The sequence below is a fragment of the Schistocerca gregaria genome, chromosome 7, assembly GCF_023897955.1.
Source record: "Schistocerca gregaria isolate iqSchGreg1 chromosome 7, iqSchGreg1.2, whole genome shotgun sequence".
Taxonomy (NCBI): domain Eukaryota; kingdom Metazoa; phylum Arthropoda; class Insecta; order Orthoptera; family Acrididae; genus Schistocerca; species Schistocerca gregaria.
Genome location: NC_064926.1, coordinates 380,508,478 through 380,531,354, shown reverse-complemented (window position 1 = coordinate 380,531,354; position 22,877 = coordinate 380,508,478). Strand labels below are relative to the sequence as shown.

At 43.7% G+C, this 22,877-nt stretch overlaps 1 protein-coding gene across 1 annotated transcript in view; it reads right to left on the bottom strand.

Annotated features, from left to right (window-relative positions):
- LOC126281866 (venom carboxylesterase-6-like) overlaps positions 1-22,877 on the bottom strand; it is a 117,922-nt gene that overhangs the window by 21,592 nt on the left and 73,453 nt on the right. The window contains exon 7 of the mRNA XM_049981136.1: positions 7,165-7,346. Within this exon, the coding sequence (XP_049837093.1) occupies positions 7,165-7,346 (182 nt within the window). The remainder of the gene's footprint in view (positions 1-7,164; positions 7,347-22,877) is intronic.

Here is a 22,877-nt window from a genome sequence, read left to right as displayed (position 1 = left end):
TGTGTCGTCTGTTCACTATAACAATGCACTCGTAAATACTGTCTAAATACGTTCCCTAGGTTCTAGACTGGACAGTGAACTTCGGAACATTGTTGCATGTTAACAGTGTCCAAGTCTGACAAACCATACTAGAAACGTGAAGTGAAAAATTTTATGGCAAAGACGAAGTTATAAAGCAGATTATCTTTCAATAAACGGTTTTACATGTGAAATTTGGTGCAATCTTTTACCCTTTATAGTGCGCAGACTTACATCTTCAAAGCAATTATCATGTGGTATACATCGCTAAAGAATGCTAAAATTGTTCTCGAGGTTAGCGTCTATGTTATTTTTCTCTGAGCCAGCCGGCGTACGTGGCTGCCTGCGATGCGAGTCATTGTCTGTTTCTTTGTCGTCGCGCGTCGTTATTGGGATTAGGAGACCTAACTTCTACAAATTCACCTTGTCGAGAGGGCCCCGCCCTGATTGAAGCTCGCCAGTTCTGATGGAATTCAGGTCTGTCGTTTTGTCGGTAGTTTACATTGTTTCTTGTTTGTCGGTCATGTGGTGGAGAATTTCTCCCGGAATCGTAACTGCGTGGTGGACCGTTGCGTCTGAAGTTATTCTGTCTCCCTTGATAATAATTATTTTGGTTCCCATATTGTCTGTTTCTATGGTTGTCTCTGTCACATTCATTACTACGGAAAAGCGATCTTTCTCTGTAACTATTATTCTGCCAACCGTTGTCATACGGGTGGTGTCTGTTTTGGTCATGATTTGTGTTGTGAGAATAGCCTTGTCGTGTCCAGTTATTATTTCTTTCTTCGCGGAACTGCGACGGATGTGACCTGTAATTGTTGTGTTCCTGTTTTCGCGTTCCGTGATTGTCAGTGTCAATTTCTAATGCTTGTAAGAGTCCCTGAAAAGCTTCAATGTCGTCTTTGCAGCGTCCTGCCAAAATAATATGCCGCAAATGTTCAGGTAATTTGATTAAGCAAATGTGGATGAGTTCTGACGGGTTGTATGGGTTTGAAAGGTACTGATTCTTGTGCAACATATCTTCAAACTATTTCACAAGACTGAAAAATTCAGATTGTTCGAAATGTTTCATCATTATGATGGCATGTTTTACTCGGTCTTGTGTGGCTTGAGACCAATATGCTGAGAGGAAGGCATGGCAAAATTCTCCTTCACTGTGGCAATCGTGAATGACCGATCGCATTCTTACAGCTGGTTCGTTCTCTAAGTAGCCACACATAAATTCTAATCTGTGCTTTAATGACCAGTTGGGGGGGGGGGGGGGACAATGAGAGAATTGATGAAGCCACGCTTGTGGATGAATGTCGTTGCCAGAATTCTTAAATGTTTTGAATTTACGTGTAATTATGAACAGCTTATAGTCAAAATCATCATGTCGGCGAGTCGCATGTCGGTCATTGTTACGTCGTTTCGGCGGTTCCATCTCAAAATTCGGTGTACATTGCCAATTTCTTTCATAATTGCCGAAGTGCCCTGTGTTATTATTTTGTGGCTGTTCCGTATTTCTAAGTCCCTCTTCCCGTATTGGAGCGCGAGTGTCCTCTGAAATACGCAATTCTTGTATTACCTGTGTCAGCTGATCTTGTACGTCCCGGATTTCTCTTTGGTGTCGCGTATTAATTTGATTCAGATTTTGTTTGAATTTCCTAATTTGTTCGCACTCTTCTGCGTTATTAAAGACTACCGGTTTTGCGTCATTCAGATTATCATCTACCTTCGTAGATGAATTATTTAGCTGATCCGAAAGTTCAACTACTTTCTCTGATAATGAACTAATTTCCTCCATGTGTCTTTCTGAACCAAGTTTCAGAGTATCTACTGTGTCCTTTAACTTTTCTTGAGTTTTTGCAAGTTGCGTAACCGAATCGGTAGATGCAACTGAGTCAATTTTAGCTTGCAAGGTCTCATGATTTTCATGAACAATAGTTTGCAGTTCTTTTATGGCTGCTTCGTGATTCTATAATGCATTTTCATGCCGCGAAAAAATAGGTTGGAAATGCTCACAAATTTGTGTTTTTACGTCATTACAGAATTTTTGACATTTTGATTCGATTTTATGTAATTCAGTAGTTAAATCTTCACGTGTTTGTTCAAGCGTATGTTCCACTGAGTTTAATTTTTGAAGCTATTGTTCCATAGCGTCTAACTTTAGAAGATTTTGTGCCATTGTGTCTAACTTTTGCCGTATTTGTCCCTGATTTTGTTTAATTGTGTCTAACCTTTGCACTTTTGCTGTGTTTGTCTCTGATTTTGTTCCATTGTGTCTAACTTTTGAAGCTTTTGTCCCATTTGTTGCATTAATTGTAATAACAGTGCACTGGTGTCTGAAACATGTTCCTCAGTGCTATTAGGCAATGCATTTGAACCGGCAATATTCGCAGTTTGAAAAACAGAAAATGTGTCTTGACTTATTTGAGAAAGCGGTGAGGACGCAAAACCTGAATCTACAGTATTTGCAAGAATGTGTCCTGTCATTTCGGAATCCTGAGGCGAGCTGTTGCCGACTGATCGATCGATAATTGTTCCCTGTTCGCTACTTATTTCACTGTCTACACCATTGTTTGCAGCCCGCTCCATTTCCCTATGTACAATTACCAAATTACTACTTTGAACATTAGTTAATTCATTACATGGTGGCGCTAACACACTGCTTTCGTCTTCACTGTCATTTCTCAGTTTACTTTGGAGCCTAGTATTACGTTTTTCACACGCCATTATTGTCACAATATTTCACATGATAATACAGAAGAGCACAATCTGAAGAGCAAAAATAAGAGAACACATTAACGTAGCACTGAAAATCATATCTCGTTAAATGCAAGCGCAGCTGCGAAATACTTGCTGCAAATCTACATGCATGCCACAACTGTTTTACTGTACAACAATGAAAAACTACAACTACAAAGGAAATTCTCTCTATAATTACGTGCTAGCAATAAACAAAAGCTACACTAATTACACAAACTACAAGAAAACAATCAGACGATTCCAGTGAGGTATCCTCGGCTAAAGGTCGACATATGAAACGTCCTCTTTGAAAAATTGTGCAAGGCTGTGCTTAAACTGACACACAATATTTTTTTAGCGCAACGCAATCTGACTTTCAATAATCCCTACAAAAGAATGGTCCTGACTAATACGTGTCACAAATCACTTACCTCACAAAAATCTTGGTTACTCAAGATACTGTAATACAGCGAGCGCCACTACAACCAGCTAAATAAAAGATTCAAACTACGGAAGGCACTAACTACTGTTAGGCATAGTTATAAAATTTTAATTGACACCAGTTCATCAAATTAAGTTACTTGTAAGTTACATTTCACTGCACACATTTCTGTTGGTCATAGTATATGGACAATATGTGTGTTAATAATTCAGCAAGGGACTGGTCAACAGCATTGCTGGTTCTAAGGACATTTCAAAAAAAAAAAAAAATTGTGAGTACACAAGTGGTGGTTCATGGACTTGCTATATTGTCCGCAAGACTCTTCAATGGTTCAAAAATGGTTCAAATGGCTCTGAGCACTATGGGACTCAACTGCTGTGGTCATCAGTCCCCTAGAACTTAGAACTACTTAAACCTAACTAACCTAAGGACATCACACACATCCATGCCCGAGGCAGGATTCGAACCTGCGACCGAAGCAGTCGCACGGTTCCGGACTGCGCGCCTAGAACCGCGAGACCACCGCGGCCGGCTCTTCAATGGTGATTGTGCACCTGCAAAGTCGCAACAGATGGCTGCTGGCCATGTCTATGAGGACTATGGTGGGTCTGCATCTTTGGTGACCCACCAATACCATTATTTCTGCAAGGACTACAGTGGGTCTGCATCTTTGATGGCCCACCAATACCATTATTTCTACAAGGACTGAAGTGGGTCTGCACATCTGGTGGCCCACCAATACCATAATCTCTACCAGGACTATAGTGGGTCTACTCTGTGATGACCTACCTACCAATATTCTTCAAAACTTCGACTGACTCTGCTGTGGGTTTGCTCTGTTGTGGCCCATTACCTGTCTGCTTGTTAAGAGTCAACACTGTCTTTCCGTCGGAAAGACAACACTACTTCTTCAAGACTGCTTAGAAATCCACTACTTCCGAGTGAATTTTTTTTTTATTTGCTCAGTCTTTGAGAAAAACACTGCTATTTACTGTGATGAATGATCAGGACTGTCTTTATGGACTGTGAGAAAAGTTTAGCTTTTGACCAACATTGTATCAATAAGTGTGTGCATTTGATTTCTTTGTTATTGTAATCATAATTCTGAAAAAAATTCAAATCAGAATTGGCCAGTGCCAAAAACAATTTTTAAAATTTTTTGTGGGGAGCATGGGTGCTATGTAAGTAGGCTGTTTAAGTTTTTTTATTGGTAACGCCACGTTGCGTTCTGTATGAAAATCACTGGCTGTGCTGTGTGGTTGGCATTGTTGTAATAGTCACCATTGTAGTGTTGGGCAGCTGGATGTTAACAGCGCGTAGCGTTGCGTAGTTGGAGGTGAGCCGCTAGCAGTGGTGGATGTGGGGAGAGAGATGGCGGAGTTTTGAAATTTGTAAGACTGGATGTCATGAACTGCTATATACATTATCACTTTTGAACACTATTAAGGTAAATACATTGTTTGTTCTCTCTCAAAATCTTTCATTTGCTATGCCTATCAGTAGTTAGTGCCTTCCGTAGTTTGAATCTTTTATTTAGCTGACAGTAGTGGCGCTCGACGTATTGCAGTATCTTGAGTAATCAAGATTTTTGTGAGGTAAGTGATTTGTGAAACGTATAGGTTAATGTTAGTCAGGGCCATTCTTTTGTAGGATTTATTGAAAGTCAGATTGCGTAGCGCTAAAAAAATATTGTGTGTCAGCTTAAGTACAGTCCTGTACAATTCTTCTAAGGGGACGTTTCAGACCTAGACGATATTTCTTCAATAACATGGACGAAGATATTAAAGTCTTACTCGTAAGGAACTGGGAAAATAAATGGAAAGAAAGAACTGTCTGGCAATGAACTGTGAAATCACGACCAAGAGTTCTAGTAGCTTGTTATGCTCGCTAATTCGAGCAGTAATAGTATCCATTCCAGCCTTGTAACTCTCTCGAAGACGTCTGTTAGCTGCGTTTTTCTTTTGATAAGCTCGTTCTTTATAATGTCTCAGGAGTTCGTGCCCATAGTCTGGCTTTACATTATCCTTATCACTGTCGGTTTCTATACTCAATTTGAGCCTGAGTTAGCCCCTACGTTAATGTATAATTTATTGTAGACCTCCTCGAATAAAAAACAATACCCACTAGATGGAAAATAGCACAAGTCACACCCGTCTACCAGAACGGTGATGGAGTCGCCCACAAAGCTACCGTCCAATTTCCTTGCAAACCATTTGTATTAAAATGTTAGAATATAGAGCTCAAACATAATGAGCTGCATCGAAGAGACAGGGTCATACATGCTAACCAGCATGGATTTTGAAAACATCGATCATGTAAAACCCAACCCCCAACCCTCACTTTTCTCGCATGACTTACCGAAAGGCATAAATGGAGGCAGTCCGGCAGATGCAGTAGTTTTCGATTTAAAAAAAAATTACTCAGTCCCACACCTATGCTATACTTAACCAAAAGTACGATCGCATGGGGTATCAACCGAAATTTGTGATCGGGTTGAGGATCTTTTGGTCAGTGAGTCACAACTGGAATCTGTTAACTCATACAACTACTGGGGTGTAAGCATTATAGGACCTGAAATGGAATGATCTCATAGGTTCAATATTGGGTAAAGTAGCTGGTAGCCTTCGTTTTATTGTTAGAATACTGAGAGAATGCAATCACTCTTCAGAAGAGATTACTTACAAACCACTCGTGCTACCTACCCTAGAGTACGTGTGGGGCCTGTACCAAAAAGGTCAAACAGGGGGTATTGAACGTATGCAGAGAAGGGCACCGTCAATGGTTACACGTTTGTCTGACCAGAGGGAGAGTGTCACAGAGGTGTTGAAATATCTGAATTGGCAGGTACATGGAGATAGACTTAAATTATCCACACTTATAAATCGGCGTTAAATTATGACTCTAGGAATAAACTACAAAAATGGTTCAAATGGCTCTGAGCACTACAGGACTTAACTTCTGAGGTCATCAGACCCCTAGAACTTAGAACTACTTAAGCCTAACTAACCTAAGAACATCACACACATCCATGCCCGAGGCAGGATTCGAGCCTACGACCATTGCAGTCGGTCAGTTCCAGACTGTAGCGCCTAGAACCGCTCGGCCACTCCGGCAGGCAATAAACAACAACCCCTACGCGCTCCCATAGGGATCGTGAAGACATGATTAGATTAATTACAGCACGCACAAAGGCATTTAAACACTCTTTTCGCGCTCCATATTTGAATGGAACGGGGAAAGGCCATAACAATTGGTACAATGGGACAAACCTTCTGCCACGTGCTTTACAATGGTTTACAAAGTATGAAGGTAGATGTTGATGTAACAGACGTACTCAAGATAGATACCAGGTTGCAATGGCGTTGGGCTGGTTACACAGTAGGCAAGAGCCCAGCAGATGGAGCAATTAGGATGGTTAGTTGGAGACCTTTGGGATGGAAAAGAAGTCCTAGGAGAGATGGCTCAAGCTGGAACACGGTAATAACTGATGACACGGCAGCGGAGCAATATCGAAAAAGCCTCCATTCACTAACAGATACAAATGGCTAAACTAGAAGAAGAAGGAGGAAAAGAGTACTACAAAGAGTTACTCTATCTCTTGTGACACGTGAAGTTGTACTGGTGGAGGTGGCATAGTGGTAAGACTTGTATCTGATTGGACGGCGGCTCAAATCAGCGTCCACACATCCAGATTCAGGTTGCCCGTGATTTTCCTAACATATTTACGGAAATTACGGGACTTGTTCTTTGAAAGAGAATGGCTGACTTCATTCTCTATCCTTCCAGATCGGAGCTTAAGCCCTATCTCTAATGACGACGTCGTCGATGGGATGTTAAAACCTTTTTCTTTTCCTTTAGAAACGTTCATCGGTGTGTCAAGAAGGTTTAAGTCACATTTAGTTATTGAAGTTTTCAATTATTGGAGCAGATTATGTTACTGTTCTGTCTACAAGAAGCGACGATAAACTAATACTGACATCGTAGATGGCCTGCGGCTGTTGCTGCGAGAGTCCCTGGTTCCCAAAGTAGAAGTCCTCCAGCCGCTGCGCCGCCGCCTCCTGCTCTTCCCTCGTCGGCCTCGCCAGCAGAGACCCCACCAGGGACGTGAAGTTTTCGTTGAGATCTGCCGCCACAGACGCACTCTCCATCACTCCAGACACTGTAAATCACAATACATCTGCTGAATCTTCAGATTTTCTCATGAAATTTAATAAAATGTTATCTCACTTTCAAGGCTAACACAAATACCAGTTATTTTTCACAGCAGACGACATTCGAACAGTTGTGTCATCCCTTTTGGTACTGTATCATAAATTCTCAAAAATAATCAGCACAAATCGTAGATTGTACAATAGTATATGATGTCGTTTAGAGGAAACGGCTTACCTATATACCAATCCACATGGAAAATAAACAGCTTCCTAACGTAACTTGAGTAACGAAACTTGAGTAACGAAAGTAACTAGCAATACAAACTACACTGATGTGATGTAATTACGTTTTCCTGGAGACATAAGAGTCTCAACTTCCTCTTAAACTTCAATTCACGCCTTCACTCCATTTTCCTCTTCTCAAATCGTCAGTATTGCCAAGGCTCTTCGATACTGGAACACTACCCAAGTTTTGTACGTAATGGGGAAATGTTGCCTGTATGTCAGTCATAGGTGATCTCCTAACATAATGGGATTACATTTTCTTGAAGAGATTAGAGTCTTAATTTTATCTTCGATAAGGACAAAAGCAGAATTAATGAATTCAATTTTGTTTGTGTTAAGGAGGCCACTGGACCAGGGTAGTCCGTGCATCTCTGATAGCCATAATGCTATCGTAGTGTAGTGGTTATCACATCTGCCTAGTAAGCAAGAAACCCCCGTTCAACTTCCAACCAGCACACAAATTTTAATTCACTGCTTCAACTTCTATCTATAATCTAGTTAATCTAATTAATCGGCTAGTGGTAGAATCTGTACTTGCCCACTTTTATTTAATCTGTATATTTATGACCTAGCGAAAGAGGATCTGTGCGAAACTAATTGCCGATGTCAGCCTTCTCACATTGACAGGAAGTTTTAGATATGCCAAGTTTTCTAGCCCGCAAGCTGGGTAGTGCCCCAATCTCCGAAGTTGGGTGGAAAACACTCCTAATATTAAAATTGCTTAAAATTCTTCCAGTCTTAAATGATACGCCTCCACCACAAGGAAAAAAGGCCACTGATTTATGCTACTCTCCATGCGCCTCTGGGGATGGTCGAAACTCTCTACCCCAGGCCCTGTATACAGAAAACTCCGTGTCAATGTCGGATGGCTTAATTCGGCCGTTAGATTCGCACATTTCAGGATAGGTATGTGGAACATCGCCGTCATGTGAAGCTACAACAGTAGAAAAACATTAGCGGTAGTATAACACTAACTGAATAATGGACACGGGATGAAATTCAACGAGACCTTGGTAGTACCCAACACTACCCGTTCTTGGAACAGTGTATGTAAAGAGGCAATTGAAATTAGGTTGTAAGCGTGGCATCATTCTCCTCAAGACGGGGGACAGTTGGTTCGCCGAAATATTGAATCAAGTTCATTCTAAGATCCGGTAGCACGTCTGAGGAGACTTTCGATGACGAAACTTAATTTCGGAATGTTCCACGTATTACGGACTTCTCAGTGCACTCATAACTAACTGACGTGCTTACTTTCAGATTTCTACGATAGGTAAGAGTGCAATAGTTATATGCTTTGTAGCACTGTTGACAAATGTGTAGGGTAACCGAGCTGTTCTAAGCCCTACAGTCTCGAACCGCGCTACTGCTACGGTCCCAGGTTCGAATCCTGCCTCGGGCATGGATGTGTGTGATGTCCTTAGGTTAGTCATGTTTAAGTAGTTCTAAGGTCTAGGGGACTGATGATCTCAGAATTTAAGTCCCATAGAGGTCAGAGCCATTTGAACCATTTGACAAATGTATACGCATATCATATCGAACGTGGCAATACCAAATATCCAGCATGTAATTCGCATTTTAAATATATATTGTGTCATTTGTGGTGGGATATAAGTCTGAATTTCGATTTTTAAGGTCATTTGATACTGCAGTTAGAATTTTCTCCAAGAAATCTGATAAGTTTAACATGCGAGATACAAAAGGCGGACATAGAGCTTGTACCACAACTGTCATTTACCTACTGATGCTATCCATTGCTCGTGCCGGCCTTACAAAACTTTTCTTACCCATCGACCAATGTTAGCAATAACTTGAAATGTCTTAGATTAAACAGCAAGTGTAACATGAATATAAAACCGCAATTGTTTTCAAGCATGCTATTGAGGCATTTATTACGTTCTGGAGAGGTGACTCAAACAATAATTGTCTTAATTCACAGAGCATGCAAAGGTGCTACATACAGCGAACACTGTGTTCTCCATGAAAATATACCATATATTTTTAGTAAAATATTTTAATGGTCGTACTCTAAATACCACCCTTGTGCCAGCAGCATATCAGATTGCACTTCTGGTTCGTCTGACATTCAGATAACTTGGTAACTTGAATGAAAGCAACCTAGTTCCTCCTTAGTGACATAGCAGCATGATTGTTCTTGTAAGAAAACGCTCAGATGAAACAGAATTTTTGGATAAATTTTTCTAACAGCACCACTAAGACTACGAAATGCTGATTCTCCCTCAATAATGACTGTTAAACACATGTCCTACCATATTTCCGATAGTCAGATCCAACTTAGGAGATGGACACAAAATGTCTGCCTGCCTAGTGCAGCGGTAGCGTTAGTGATTACCACGCAAGAGTCGGCTTTCGGCCGTGGACGCGTGCGGACCGACTCCCCACCCCGGACAGCGCACCGCGGTTGTTTACTTCCGCGTCGCGGTATTTCGTGTTGTGTAGCGACAAGTAACATTCAAAGCCGAACATGCGCGACCACGCGCTTATGAAATTGGAAACTGAAGAATTTATTCGCGAAGAGCTACGTCTGGACCCCAGGAAGCGATAGGTATTCACTTCTGTATCACTGGTAGTATCGTCTATATTAAGATGATGCGGGGGAAGCATGTGCTGAGGTAGTTCGATAACACGCACGCGGACTCAAGTTCAATCATTCTGACGGGCATGTTGGCGAAGTAACGGTACATCACGCTGGTTTCGGTCTTTGAACAATTCGGGTCTTTGAGCCCCCTTTCGAAGTGCTGCAAGACGTGGTCGTCAAAACTTTTCGACCCTAGGGCAATGCAGGCGTTCAAGACATAACACGTGTTGAATGGCGTCCGCCAAATCAAAATCTAACTCTTCAAACATGTACCATCCTAGCTGCTGACAGGTGGCGTGCGAGCCGACGTTATACAGGGTGGTCCATTGATCGTGACTGGACCAAATATCTCACGAAATGAGCGTCAAACTTAAAATTTTTGCAAAAAACGAAACTTGCTAGCTTGAAGGGGGAAACCAGATGGCGCTATGGTTGGCCCGCTAGATGGCGCTGTCATAGGTCAAACGGATATCAACTGCGTTTTTTTTAAAATAGGAACCCCCATTTTTATTACATATTCGTGTAGTACGTAAAGAAATATGAATGTTTTAGTTCGACCACTTTTTTTGCTTTGTGATAGATGGCGCTGTAATAGACACAAACATATAGCTCACAATTTTAGACGAATAGTTCGTAACAGGTAGTGTTTTAAATTAAAACATAGAACGTAGGTACCTTTGAACATTTTATTTCAGCTGTTCCAATGTGATACATATACCTTTGTGGACTTATCATTTCTGAGAACGCATGCTATTACAGCTTGATTACCTGTAAATACCACATTAATGCAATAAATGCTCAAAATGATGTACGTATACCTCAATGCATTTGGCAATACGTGTAACGACATTCCTCTTAACAGCGAGTAGTTCGCCTTCAGTAATGTTCGCACATGTATTGACAATGCGCTGACGCATGTTGTCAGGCGTTGTTGGTGGATCACGATAGCAAATATCCTTCAACTTTCCCCACAGAAAGAAATCCGGGGACTTCAGATCCGGTGAACGTGGGGGCCATGGTATGGTGCTTCGACGACCAATCCGCCTGTCATGAAATATGCTATTCAATACCGCTTCAACCGCACGCGAGCTATGTGTCGGACATCCATCATGTTGGAAGTACATCGCCATTCTCTCATGCAGTGAAACATCTTGTAGTAACATCGGTACAACATTACGTAGGAAATTAGCATACATTGCACCGATAAAATGGGGGCCAATTATCCTTCCTCCCATAACGCCGCACCATACATTAACCCACCAAGGTCGCTGATGTTCAACTTTTCGCAGCCACCGTGGATTTTCCGTTGCCCAATAGTGCATACTAAGCCGGTTTACGTTACCACTGTTGGTGAATGACGCTTCGTCGGTAAATAGAATGCGTGCACAAAATCCGTCATCGTCCCGTAATTTATCTTGTGCCCAGTGGCAGAACTGTACACGAGGTTCAAAGTCGTCACCATGCAATTCCTGGTTCATAAAAATATGGTATGGGTGCAATCGATGTTTATGTAGCATTCTCAACACCGAGGTTTTTGAGATTACCAATTCTCGCACAATTTTTCTGCTACTGATGAGCGGATTAGCCTCGACAGCTGCTAAAACATGTACTTGGGCATCATCATTTGTTGCAGGTCGTGGTTGACATTTCACATGTGGCTTAACACTTCCTGTTTCCTTAAATAACGCAACGGTCCGGATACTTGGATGATGTCGTCCAGGACACCGATGAGCATACATAACTCGGCCGTTGTGCATTTTGATCACAATAGCCATACATCAACACGATATCGACCTTTTCCGCAATTGGTAAACGGTCCATTTTAACACAGGTTATGTATCACGAAGTATATACCATCCGCACTTGTGGAATGTTACGTGATACTACGTACTTATACGTTGGTGACTATGACAGTGCCCTCTATCACAAAGCGAAAAAAGTGGTCCAACTAAAACATTCATATTTCCTTACGTACTACACGAATATGTAATAAAAATGGGGGTTCCTAATGAAAAAAAAACAGTTGATATCCGTTTGACCTATGGCAGCGCCATCTAGCCTGCCAACCATAGCGCCATCTGGTTTCCCCCTTCAAGCTAGACGAGTTTCGTTCTTTGTAGTTTTTTCGTTTGATGCTTATTTCGTGAGATATTTGGCCCTGTCACTATCAATGGACCACCCTGTATATGATGACCAACTGTGGACGTGTGCCGGTTGTGGACATGAGGGCCATGTTCGGTCAGACTGTCTCCACCGTCGTTTGCTCCCCCAGGTCGCGACCAGTGACTCAGCTCCCAAAGCGACGGTCACTTCTTTACCAGACAGCTACGCCACAGCCGTACGCCGTCCCGATGGGTCACTTCAGGAAGCGCCTGTTCTCCGCTTGGCACTCCTCAATCGAAATGACGATGCTGCCACGGCCTCACCGGCACAATCTCCTCTGACGGCAACAAGACTTCCAACTCTCCAAAGCACGATGGACATCGATGCGAGTGCGGTGCTGTTTTTTTTTTTCAGACAGGCGCGACCTCGAACACTGAACGTGCACATTATCATACAGAACAGCACCTCCGAAAGCAGCGATCGCCCAGAAAACGGAAGAAGAGAAGTCAAACGCCATCGGACGACACACTTCTTCATGTGGCATCACAGGCAGTGGAGCTGATACAAGACAGGGGTGGACGCTCCTGATGTCCCATATGAGAAACTATCTCACACGACAACGATTCTTTCCATGAAAGGAGCGTCCCTGGACCCCATTACAGCAACGTCACCACAATTCGCCCAGTCGCTTGCCACATATTCCAGTCTCCTGGGTTGATGATGTCAACGATGGAGCAGATCGAGATGATGGCCCTCCTGTCAGCCAGTGTCCCATGGAGGTGCCTGACCCAGTGATTGCGGCTACAGTGAATGTATCGGATGTTACACGCCAGCCGGACATTTCTACTGGAACGTCTGTGACAATGGTAGGAGCACGCCCACAACACTACCACATTGCGACGATGAATCTGGCCACCATTCGGGCTCCCCATAAACTGGCAATGTTCCTGGAGACCATTCATGGTGCTGATGTCGACATTGTCCCCCTCCAAGAAGTGATCGTCGCTCATTTCTATGCCCCACTGGCTACACGGCACACATCTCCCATACTTCCGACAATGGTAGTGGAGTCGCCATCCTCCTCGGTTCTGGACTCACTGCTGAAGATGTAGTGTACCTTCCTGATGCTATAGGTATGGTTCTCACGCTGTTCGGCGTGCACATCCTCAATGTATGTGCGCCGTTGGGCTCCAGTCGACGTCGTGATCGACACACCTTCTTTGCTGACAAGGTAATGCCGCTTTTTGAGGCTCCCCTCGGTGGCAGTTTAAACTCCACGCAAAGGCCTGATGACTAACTTCCACATCATTCCCCGTGTGCGGCCCTCTCCGTCATTATCGACAGACTTCAACTTGTTGACACATGGACAAATGTGCATGGCACCCATGCAGGTTACACATACTATACGGCGCATTCAACCAGTCACCTCGACCGTATATACCTCACACGTTCCCTTGCTGCCGAAACTCGACATGCCGAAGTATGGCCTCTAGCTTTCTCTGACCACGACGCTTATATCCGCGATGTCCTCGCCCGCCAACAGGTGTGGCACAGCCGCGGCTTGTGGAAATTAAACATTTCCCACCTGACTGTCCCTGATTGCCGACGAATCGTTGAGGATGCGTGGGCTGTCTGTCGTCGACGTCGCCCCACATACACATCCACCTTATCCTGCTGGCTATGCTGAGTGAAACCAGCTCTACGTAGGACACTGCTGGGGTATGCCAAAGACTTCAAAGCCTGGTAAGCGAGCGCCATTGACTTTTATTATGCTATCCTTCGTGACTGAACTTCGATGGCATTCTCTCCTGTCTGTCAGACGATAGTGCATCGTGCTACAAAGCAGATCACTTTACTCATGCGACGAGGCTTGGATGGGATCCTTGTAAGTTCCTGCACCCATAACCATATGCATCACGAAACGCCATCGATGTACCACCTCCTCACTGACCGCCGAAGTCGTCGTCAAGCTCTCATCCACGACCTCACCGATTCGGAAGGACGACGTTACACTATGCAATGCGGCATTGGTCACGCTTTCTATTCTCATTTTCGCCAACTGACGCTGCCGTCCCACATTCCCCGAGCTTAATTGGGAAGGTAGAAGCACTGACTGTCAACACCATGCCAGAGGATGTGGCTCAAGAACTTCATCGGCGGTCACTTCTTCCTGAAGTCCTAGATGCAATCAAGGTGGGAGATGCCAACAACTCCCCTGGACCTGACGGCCTCTCCCTCGACTTTTATAAGTGTTTTAGCTATCTGTTGGTACCTGCTTGGACGTCCACCTGTCGTGAAATGATGTCACCCACAACGACGATCCCAGCCACCTTCCTAGATTGGATCATCATACTGGTCCCCAAGCCTCATGGACGATCACGTATTGTGATTATCGGCCCATCACTCTGCTCAAGAGTGACGTGAAAATTTTTTACCCGTTTGTTGGCCTCACGACTCAAGGAGGGAGCAAGATTTGTCAGTCCCTTTAGCAGACTGGATGGTAACAACAACATCCATTCGGTCATTTGCCGTTACAGGCACATGATTGCGCTCGCGCGGTCGCAACATTTCCCTGGCGTAAAAGCATCGCTTGACTTCAGTCAAGCATTCGACCGTGTCGACCATACCTTTCTGAAATCGGTCCTCCAACACATGAGTTTTCCGACTCGTATAGTAAGCGTGGTACTGCAGCTCTTGAGAGGCGCGACTTCAAGAATACTCTGTAATGGTCACCTCACCGCGCCTCTAGCGATCGAGCGGTCTGTCCGACAGATCTGCCCCATTTCCACGATACTGCATGCTTTGACATTAGAGCCCCTTCTCGGGGGGCTTCGCCAGCGCCTGGTGGGCCTGACATTGCATGGGCACCACTTCTGTTGTACAGCCTATGCTGACGATCTAGTCCTCTACCTCCAGAATGAAGACGATATTCGCGCGGCTCTGGCGTAAGTGACGGCAATGGGTAGATAACGGGGTGCTCCCTTAACATTTCCAAATATAAGGTTCTGCTCATTGGTGAGAGATATGTCGCTCCTCAAGTGTGACCACCAGCTTCTGCTGTTTGGGCACTGATTTTATGAATGACATTCGTCGTTCAGCGGCAACCAACAGTCGACGCCTCCTCCAAACAATCAGGGCTGGCCTTGTGGACCACCAGCTTGGATCCCTCGACATTACACAGCATGCGCAATACGTGAATGTTTACCACGCCTCACACATCCCCCATGTGGCACAAGTGTCCCCGGATGTGATTCATAACCCCACAACAAAAACTAACGCCGTGAATTGGATACGCGGTCATACAGTCTGCTACCATTTTGGTCCCGATTAGAAATCAGAACTGTGTCATTGGACGTACCTTAACGATCGACCCTGTGCACTTGTTCGCAACCGCAGATACAAACAGTTCTTTTCCAGTTTTCTACGGAGTGCCTTTCATGCCCCGTTTTCCAGCTGGAACGTCCAAGCCATTAGATGCTGATGCTTTTTTGCTGACATGATGTTCTGAACGCAGTACAAACGGAATCTCCGCTAAAATTTCCAGAAGACACGTTTGAATGTTCTGCCAATCGGTAGGCGCTAGCGACTCCTGGAATTCTGGTGTATATTCTACTACAGTACAAAAAATTTTAAAAATAAAAAACATAAAACAAAAAAAATAAATAACAGAAAATAAACATATATATACAACAAACGCAAAAAACTAAAAAATGCACAAAATAAACTAAAACCATAAAATCCTGTTCGCAACTAGTTTCATTTTTATCACTACTCTCCATGTTCTTCCTCCCTACCTACTTCCTTTCCCACACCCTTGTAATACACTCCTGGAAATGGAAAAAAGAACACATTGACACCGGTGTGTCAGACCCACCATACTTGCTCCGGACATTGCGAGAGGGCTGTACAAGCAATGATCACACGCACGGCACAGCGGACACACCAGGAACCGCGGTGTTGGCCGTCGAATGGCGCTAGCTGCGCAGCATTTGTGCACCGCCGCCGTCAGTGTCAGCCAGTTTGCCGTGGCATACGGAGCTCCATCGCAGTCTTTAACACTGGTAGCATGCCGCGACAGCGTGGACGTGAACCGTATGTGCAGTTGACGGACTTTGAGCGAGGGCGTGTAGTGGGCATGCGGGAGGCCGGGTGGACGTACCGCCGAATTGCTCAACACGTGGGGCGTGAGGTCTCCACAGTACATCGATGTTGTCGCCAGTGGTCGGCGGAAGGTGCACGTGCCCGTCGACCTGGGACCGGACCGCAGCGACGCACGGATGCACGCCAAGACCGTAGGATCCTACGCAGTGCCGTAGGGGACTGCACCGCCACTTCCCAGCAAATTAGAGACACTGTTGCTCCTGGGGTATCGGCGAGGACCATTCGCAACCGTCTCCATGAAGCTGGGCTACGGTCCCGCACACCGTTAGGCCGTCTTCCGCTCACGCCCCAACATCGTGCAGCCCGCCTCCAGTGGTGTCGAAACAGGCGTGAATGGAGGGACGAATGGAGACGTGTCGTCTTCAGCGATGAGAGTCGCTTCTGCCTTGGTGCCAATGATGGTCGTATGCGTGTTTGGTGCCGTGCAGGTGAGCGCCACAATCAGGACTGCATACGACTGAGGCACACAGGGCCAACACCCGGCATCATGGTGTGGGGAGCAATCTCCTACACTAGCAGTACACCTCTGGTGATCGTCGAGGGGACACTGAATAGTGCACGGTACATCCAAACCGTCATCGAACCCATGGTTCTACCATTCCTAGACCGGCAAAGGAACTTGCTGTTCCAACAGGACAATGCATGTCCGCATGTATCACGTGCCACCCAACGTGCTCTAGAAGGTGTAAGTCAACTAGCCTGGCCAGCAACATCTCCGGATCTGTCCCCCATTGAGCATGTTTGGGACTGGATGAAGCGTCGTCTCACGCGGTCTGCACTTCCAGCACGAACGCTGGTCCAACTGAGGCGCCAGGTGGAAATGACATGGCAAGCCGTTCCACAGGACTACATCCAGCATCTCTACGATCGTGTCCATGGGAGAATAGCAGCCTGCATTGCTGCGAAAGGTGGATGTACACTTTACTATTGCCGACATTGTGCATGCTCTGTTGCCTGTGTCTATGTGCCTGTGGTTCTGTCAGAGTGATCATGTGATGTATCTGACCCCAGGAATGTGTCAATAAAGTTTCCCCTTCCTGGGACAATGAATTCACGGTGTTCTTATTTCAATTTCCAGGAGTGTAGTAGGTTAGTTGTTTTGCGATAGGCGTAGATAGGCGCCAACGCCTGAAGAGGTGCATTTTATTTTATTTTATTTTTTGGTTAGAACACAAGTGACGCTGGCAAATAGAATTTCTTTAGTTTCTCTTTCCTGTCCAGGAGTGGAACAAAAATAAAAAAATTAATAAAAGTTAAAAAATTAAAGAAAGGGGAGTGGGGTTCGATTCCCAGCAGGGGACTGGGTGTTGTGTGTCCTTCATCATCATTGACGCGCAAGTCGCCGAAGTGGCGTCAACTAAAAGACTTGCAACACAGCGGCCGAACCCTGAAGGGGATGTCTCGGCCAATAAATGCCATGCGATCCTTTCATTTTGAAAACAAAATATTTAGTGTTAATATTACACTATTTACTATATTCAAGCCAGTGAAACGTGGTTGCAAAACTGCATTTGAGATGATACGGGAAATGAAATGCATGGTATCAGTACTTGGTACCCTCCGTCATGCATCGTGTCGTGGCTTACGGAGTGTATATATAGATGTAGATGCATTTTAACTTGCTGACACTGCCGCATAGAACTTCCCAAGATTAAAAGAGGTCATCGTAGTCTGCGATGGAGAAAGTTAAACAGCAGTCTGCCTGAATAGTTCAACAGATGAGATCAAGAAATATTTTCGTTAAAAGTGGACGACAAGAAACTTGATTCGAAGCGAAATGGACCAGTGGGTGTTACAAGGACAAAACTGCAGGGGTACGGAATGGAATACTCTTTCTGTTACCGATCACTGGTCAGATGAGTTTGATTTTCCATGTAAAACATGATTGCTCCTAAATATATTGCAAACTTCTCGTATATGGAGTATGCGAATCCGCGGTGTATAAAAGTGGTGGACCTCACCTGTGATTGTAATGCTGATGACCGGACCTTACTGCTTATATTGTTGTTCTAGTGCTTAGGTGAAACCTACAGACAAGGAAACTGGCTTATGTGAAACACGAAACGAAGAAACGAACTGATCGGATTACGGAGCAATTGAGAACTTCCAACACAAACCTTCCTGGAGACCGGTATCGAAAGGCCACCTGGGCCCGCTTCTCATATATTTCATCATCACAAACTTGTCGATAGCAGCGCTGCAATAGCAGAACTAAAACTAACTGCATAAAATGGAACCAGTGCCTCTATCTTGCAAAATACTCTTTCATAAATAGGAAAGTAGTCGGAATAATGTCTCTGTATGACAAATGGTTCAAATGGCCCTGAGCACTATGGGACTTAATAATCTGTGGTCATCAGTCCCCCAGAACTTAGAACTACTTAAACCTATCTAACCTAAGGACGTCACACACATCCATGCCCGAGGCAGGAAGGATTCGAACCGTAGCGGTCACGCGGTTCCAGACTGAAGCGCCTAGAACCGCACGGCCACACCGGCCGGCTTTATGACAAAAGTTATAAATGTACTGTGAGTATGACATGAGTTGCAAACCTGTAATATTTTGCCGGCGTTTGTAGCAAAAGAAATAAAATAAATTAAAAAAATAAACTTCCTCGAATATTATGGAAAAGATAAGTTTAAAACCAAGAAATAAAATAAATTACATAAACATTAGTCGCATCTTTGAGTGATACTCGAAATCAAGTTTAGCGAATGAGGCCCTTTAAATGTTTCTTTAATCTATTTTCCCCTATTTTTACAAATACCATTTCACTAAACATTTGAGCGTTTATTCTTCGAAGTTATTCTGTTTTTAAGTTTTGTTCAGAAATTATAAAACATATTTAAACTTCTATCATTGTTGTTGTTGTTGTTGTTGTTGTTGTCTTCAGTCCTGAGACTGGTTTGATGCAGCTCTCCATGCTACTCTATCCTGTGCAAGCTGCTTCATCTCCCAGTACCTACTGCAACCTACATCCTTCTGAATCTGCTTAGTGTACTCATCTCTCGGTCTCCCTCTACGATTTTTACCCTCCACACTGCCCTCCAATGCTAAATTTGTGATCCCTTGATGCCTCAAAACATGTCCTACCAACCGATCCCTTCTTCTAGTCAAGTTGTGCCACAAACTTCTCTTCTCCCCAATCCTATTCAATACCTCCTCATTAGTTACTTGATCTATCCACCTTATCTTCAGTATTCTTCTGTAGCACCACATTTCGAAAGCTTCTATTCTCTTCTTGTCCAAATTAGTTATCGTCCATGTTTCACTTCCATACATGGCTACACTCCAAGCAAATACTTTCAGAAACGACTTCCTGATACATAAATCTATATTCGATGTTAACAAATTTCTCTTCTTCAGAAACGCTTTCCTTGCCATTGCCAGTCTACATTTTATATCCTCTCTACTTCGACCATCATCAGTTATTTTACTTCCTAAATAGCAAAACTCCTTTACTACTTTAAGTGTCTCATTTCCTAATCTAATTCCCTCAGCATCACCCGATTTAATTTGACTACATTCCATTATCCTCGTTTTGCTTTTGTTGATGTTCATCTTATATCCTCCTTTCAAGACACTGTCCATTCCGTTCAACTGCTCTTCCAAGTCCTTTCCCGTCTCTGACAGAATTACAATGTCATCGGCGAACCTCAAAGTTTTTACTTCGTCTCCATGAATTTTAATACCTACTCCAAATTTTTCTTTTGTTTCCTTTACTGCTTGCTCAATATACAGATTGAATAACATCGGGGAGAGGCTACAACCCTGTCTCACTCCTTTCCCAACCACTGCTTCCCTTTCTTGCCCCTCGACTCTTATTACTGCCATCTGGTTTCTGTACAAATTATAAATAGCCTTTCGCTCCCTGTATTTTACCCCTGCCACCTTTAGAATTTGAAAAAGAGTATTCCAGTCAACATTGTCAAAAGCTTTCTCTAAGTCTACAAATGCTAGAAACGTAGGTTTGCCTTTTCTTAATCTTTCTTCTAAGATAAGTCGTAAGGTCAGTATTGCCTCACGTGTTCCAACATTTCGACGGAATCCAAACTGATCCTCCCCGAGGTCTGCATCTACCAGTTTTTCCATTCGTCTGTAAAGAATTCGCGTTAGTATTTTGCAGCCGTGGCTTATTAAACTGATAGTTAGGTAATTTTCACATCTGTCAGCACCTGCTTTCTTTGGGATTGGAATTATTATATTCTTCTTGAAGTCTGAGGGTATTTCGCCTGTCTCATACATCTTGCTCACCAGCTGGTAGAGTTTTGTCATTACTGGCTCTCCCAAGGCCGTCAGTAGTTCTAATGGAATGTTGTCTACACCGGGGGCCTTGTTTCGACTCAGGTCTTTCAGTGCTCTGTCAAACTCTTCACGCAGTATCGTATCTCCCATTTCGTCTTCATCTACATCCTCTTCTATTTCCATAATATTGTCCTCAAGTACATCGCCCTTGTATAAACCTTCTATATACTCCTTCCACCTTTCTGCCTTCCCTTCTTTGCTTAGAACTGGGCTGCCATCTGAGCTCTTGATATTCATACACGTGGTTCTCTTCTCTCCAAAGGTCTCTTTAATTTTCCTGTAGGCAGTATCTATCTTACCCCTAGTGAGATAAGCTTCTAAATCCTTACATTTGTCCTCTAGCCATCCCTGTTTAGCCATTTTGCACTTCCTGTCGATCTCATTTTTGAGACGTTTGTATTCCTTTTTGCCTGCTTCATTTACTGCATTTTTATATTTTCTCCTTTCATCAATTAAATTCAATATTTCTTCTGTTACCCAAGGATTTCTAGCAGCCCTCGTCTTTGTACCTACTTTATCCTCTGCTGCCTTCACTACTACATCCCTCAGAGCTACCCATTCTTCTTCTACTGTATTTCTTTCCCCTATTCCTGTCAATTGTTCCCTTATGCTCTCTCTGAAACTCTGTACAACCTCTGGTTCTTTCAGTTTATCCAGGTCCCATCTCCTTAATTTCCCACATTTTTGCAGTTTCTTCAGTTTTAATCTACAGGTCTTAACCAATAGATTGTGGTCAGAGTCCACATCTGCCCCTGGAAATGTCTTACAACTTAAAACCTGGTTCCTAAATCTCTGTCTTACCATTATATAATCTATCTGATACCTTTTAGTATCTCCAGGGTTCTTCCACGTATACAACCTTCTTTCATGATTCTTAAACCAAGTGTTAGCTATGATTAAGTTGTGCTCTGTGCAAAATTCTACTAGGCGGCTTCCTCTTTCAATTCTTAGCCCCAATCCATATTCACCTACTATGTTTCCTTCTCTCCCTTTTCCTACACTCGAATTCCAGTCACCCATTACTATTAAATTTTCGTCTCCCTTCACTATCTGAATAATTTCTTTTATTTCATCGTACATTTCTTCAATTTCTTCGTCATCTGCAGAGCTAGTTGGCATATAAACTTGTACTACTGTAGTAGGTGTGGGCTTCGTATCTATCTTGGCCACAATAATGCGTTCACTATGCTGTTTGTAGTAGCTTACCCGCATTCCTATTTTCCTATTCATTATTAAACCTACTCCTGCATTACCCCCATTTGATTTTGTGTTTATAACCCTGTAGTCACCTGACCAAAAGTCTTGTTCCTCCTGCCACCGAACTTCACTAATTCCCACTATATCTAACTTTAACCTATCCATTTCCCTTTTTAAATTTTCTAACCTACCTGCCCGATTAAGGGATCTGACATTCCACGCTCCGATCCGTAGAACGCCAGTTTTCTTTCTCCTGATAATGACATCCTCCTGAGTAGTCCCCGCCCGGAGATCCGAATGGGGGACTATTTTACCTCCGGAATATTTTATCCAAGAGGATGCCATCATCATTTAATCATACAGTAAAGCTGCATGTCCTCGGGAAAAATTACGGCTGTAGTTTCCCCTTGCTTTCAGCCGTTCGCAGTACCAGCACAGCAAGGCCGTTTTGGTTAATGTTGCAAGGCCAGATCAGTCAATCATCCAGACTGTTGCCCCTGCAACTACTGAAAAGGCTGCTGCCCCTCTTCAGGAACCACACGTTTGTCTGGCCTCTCAACAGATACCCCTCCGTTGTGGTTGCACCTACGGTACGGCCATCTGTATCGCTGAGGCACGCAAGCCTCCCCACCAACGGCAAGGTCCATGGTTCATGGGGGAAGCTATCATTGTTAAGAGAGTTAATTTATGCTGAAATTCGAAATTTATTTTATTTTTTCAACGTGAAAGAGACAAATTTTCAGACATTTCAGCAGCTGTTCGTGATACATTCCGATTTTCTCTCAAACAAGTTGTTCTTAATTACCCTCTTTATTTTTAAGGCATTCAACCGTTTTTGTAAAGCTAGACCTCATGCTCGTCTGTTTGATACCCCATTTGTCCCTTTCC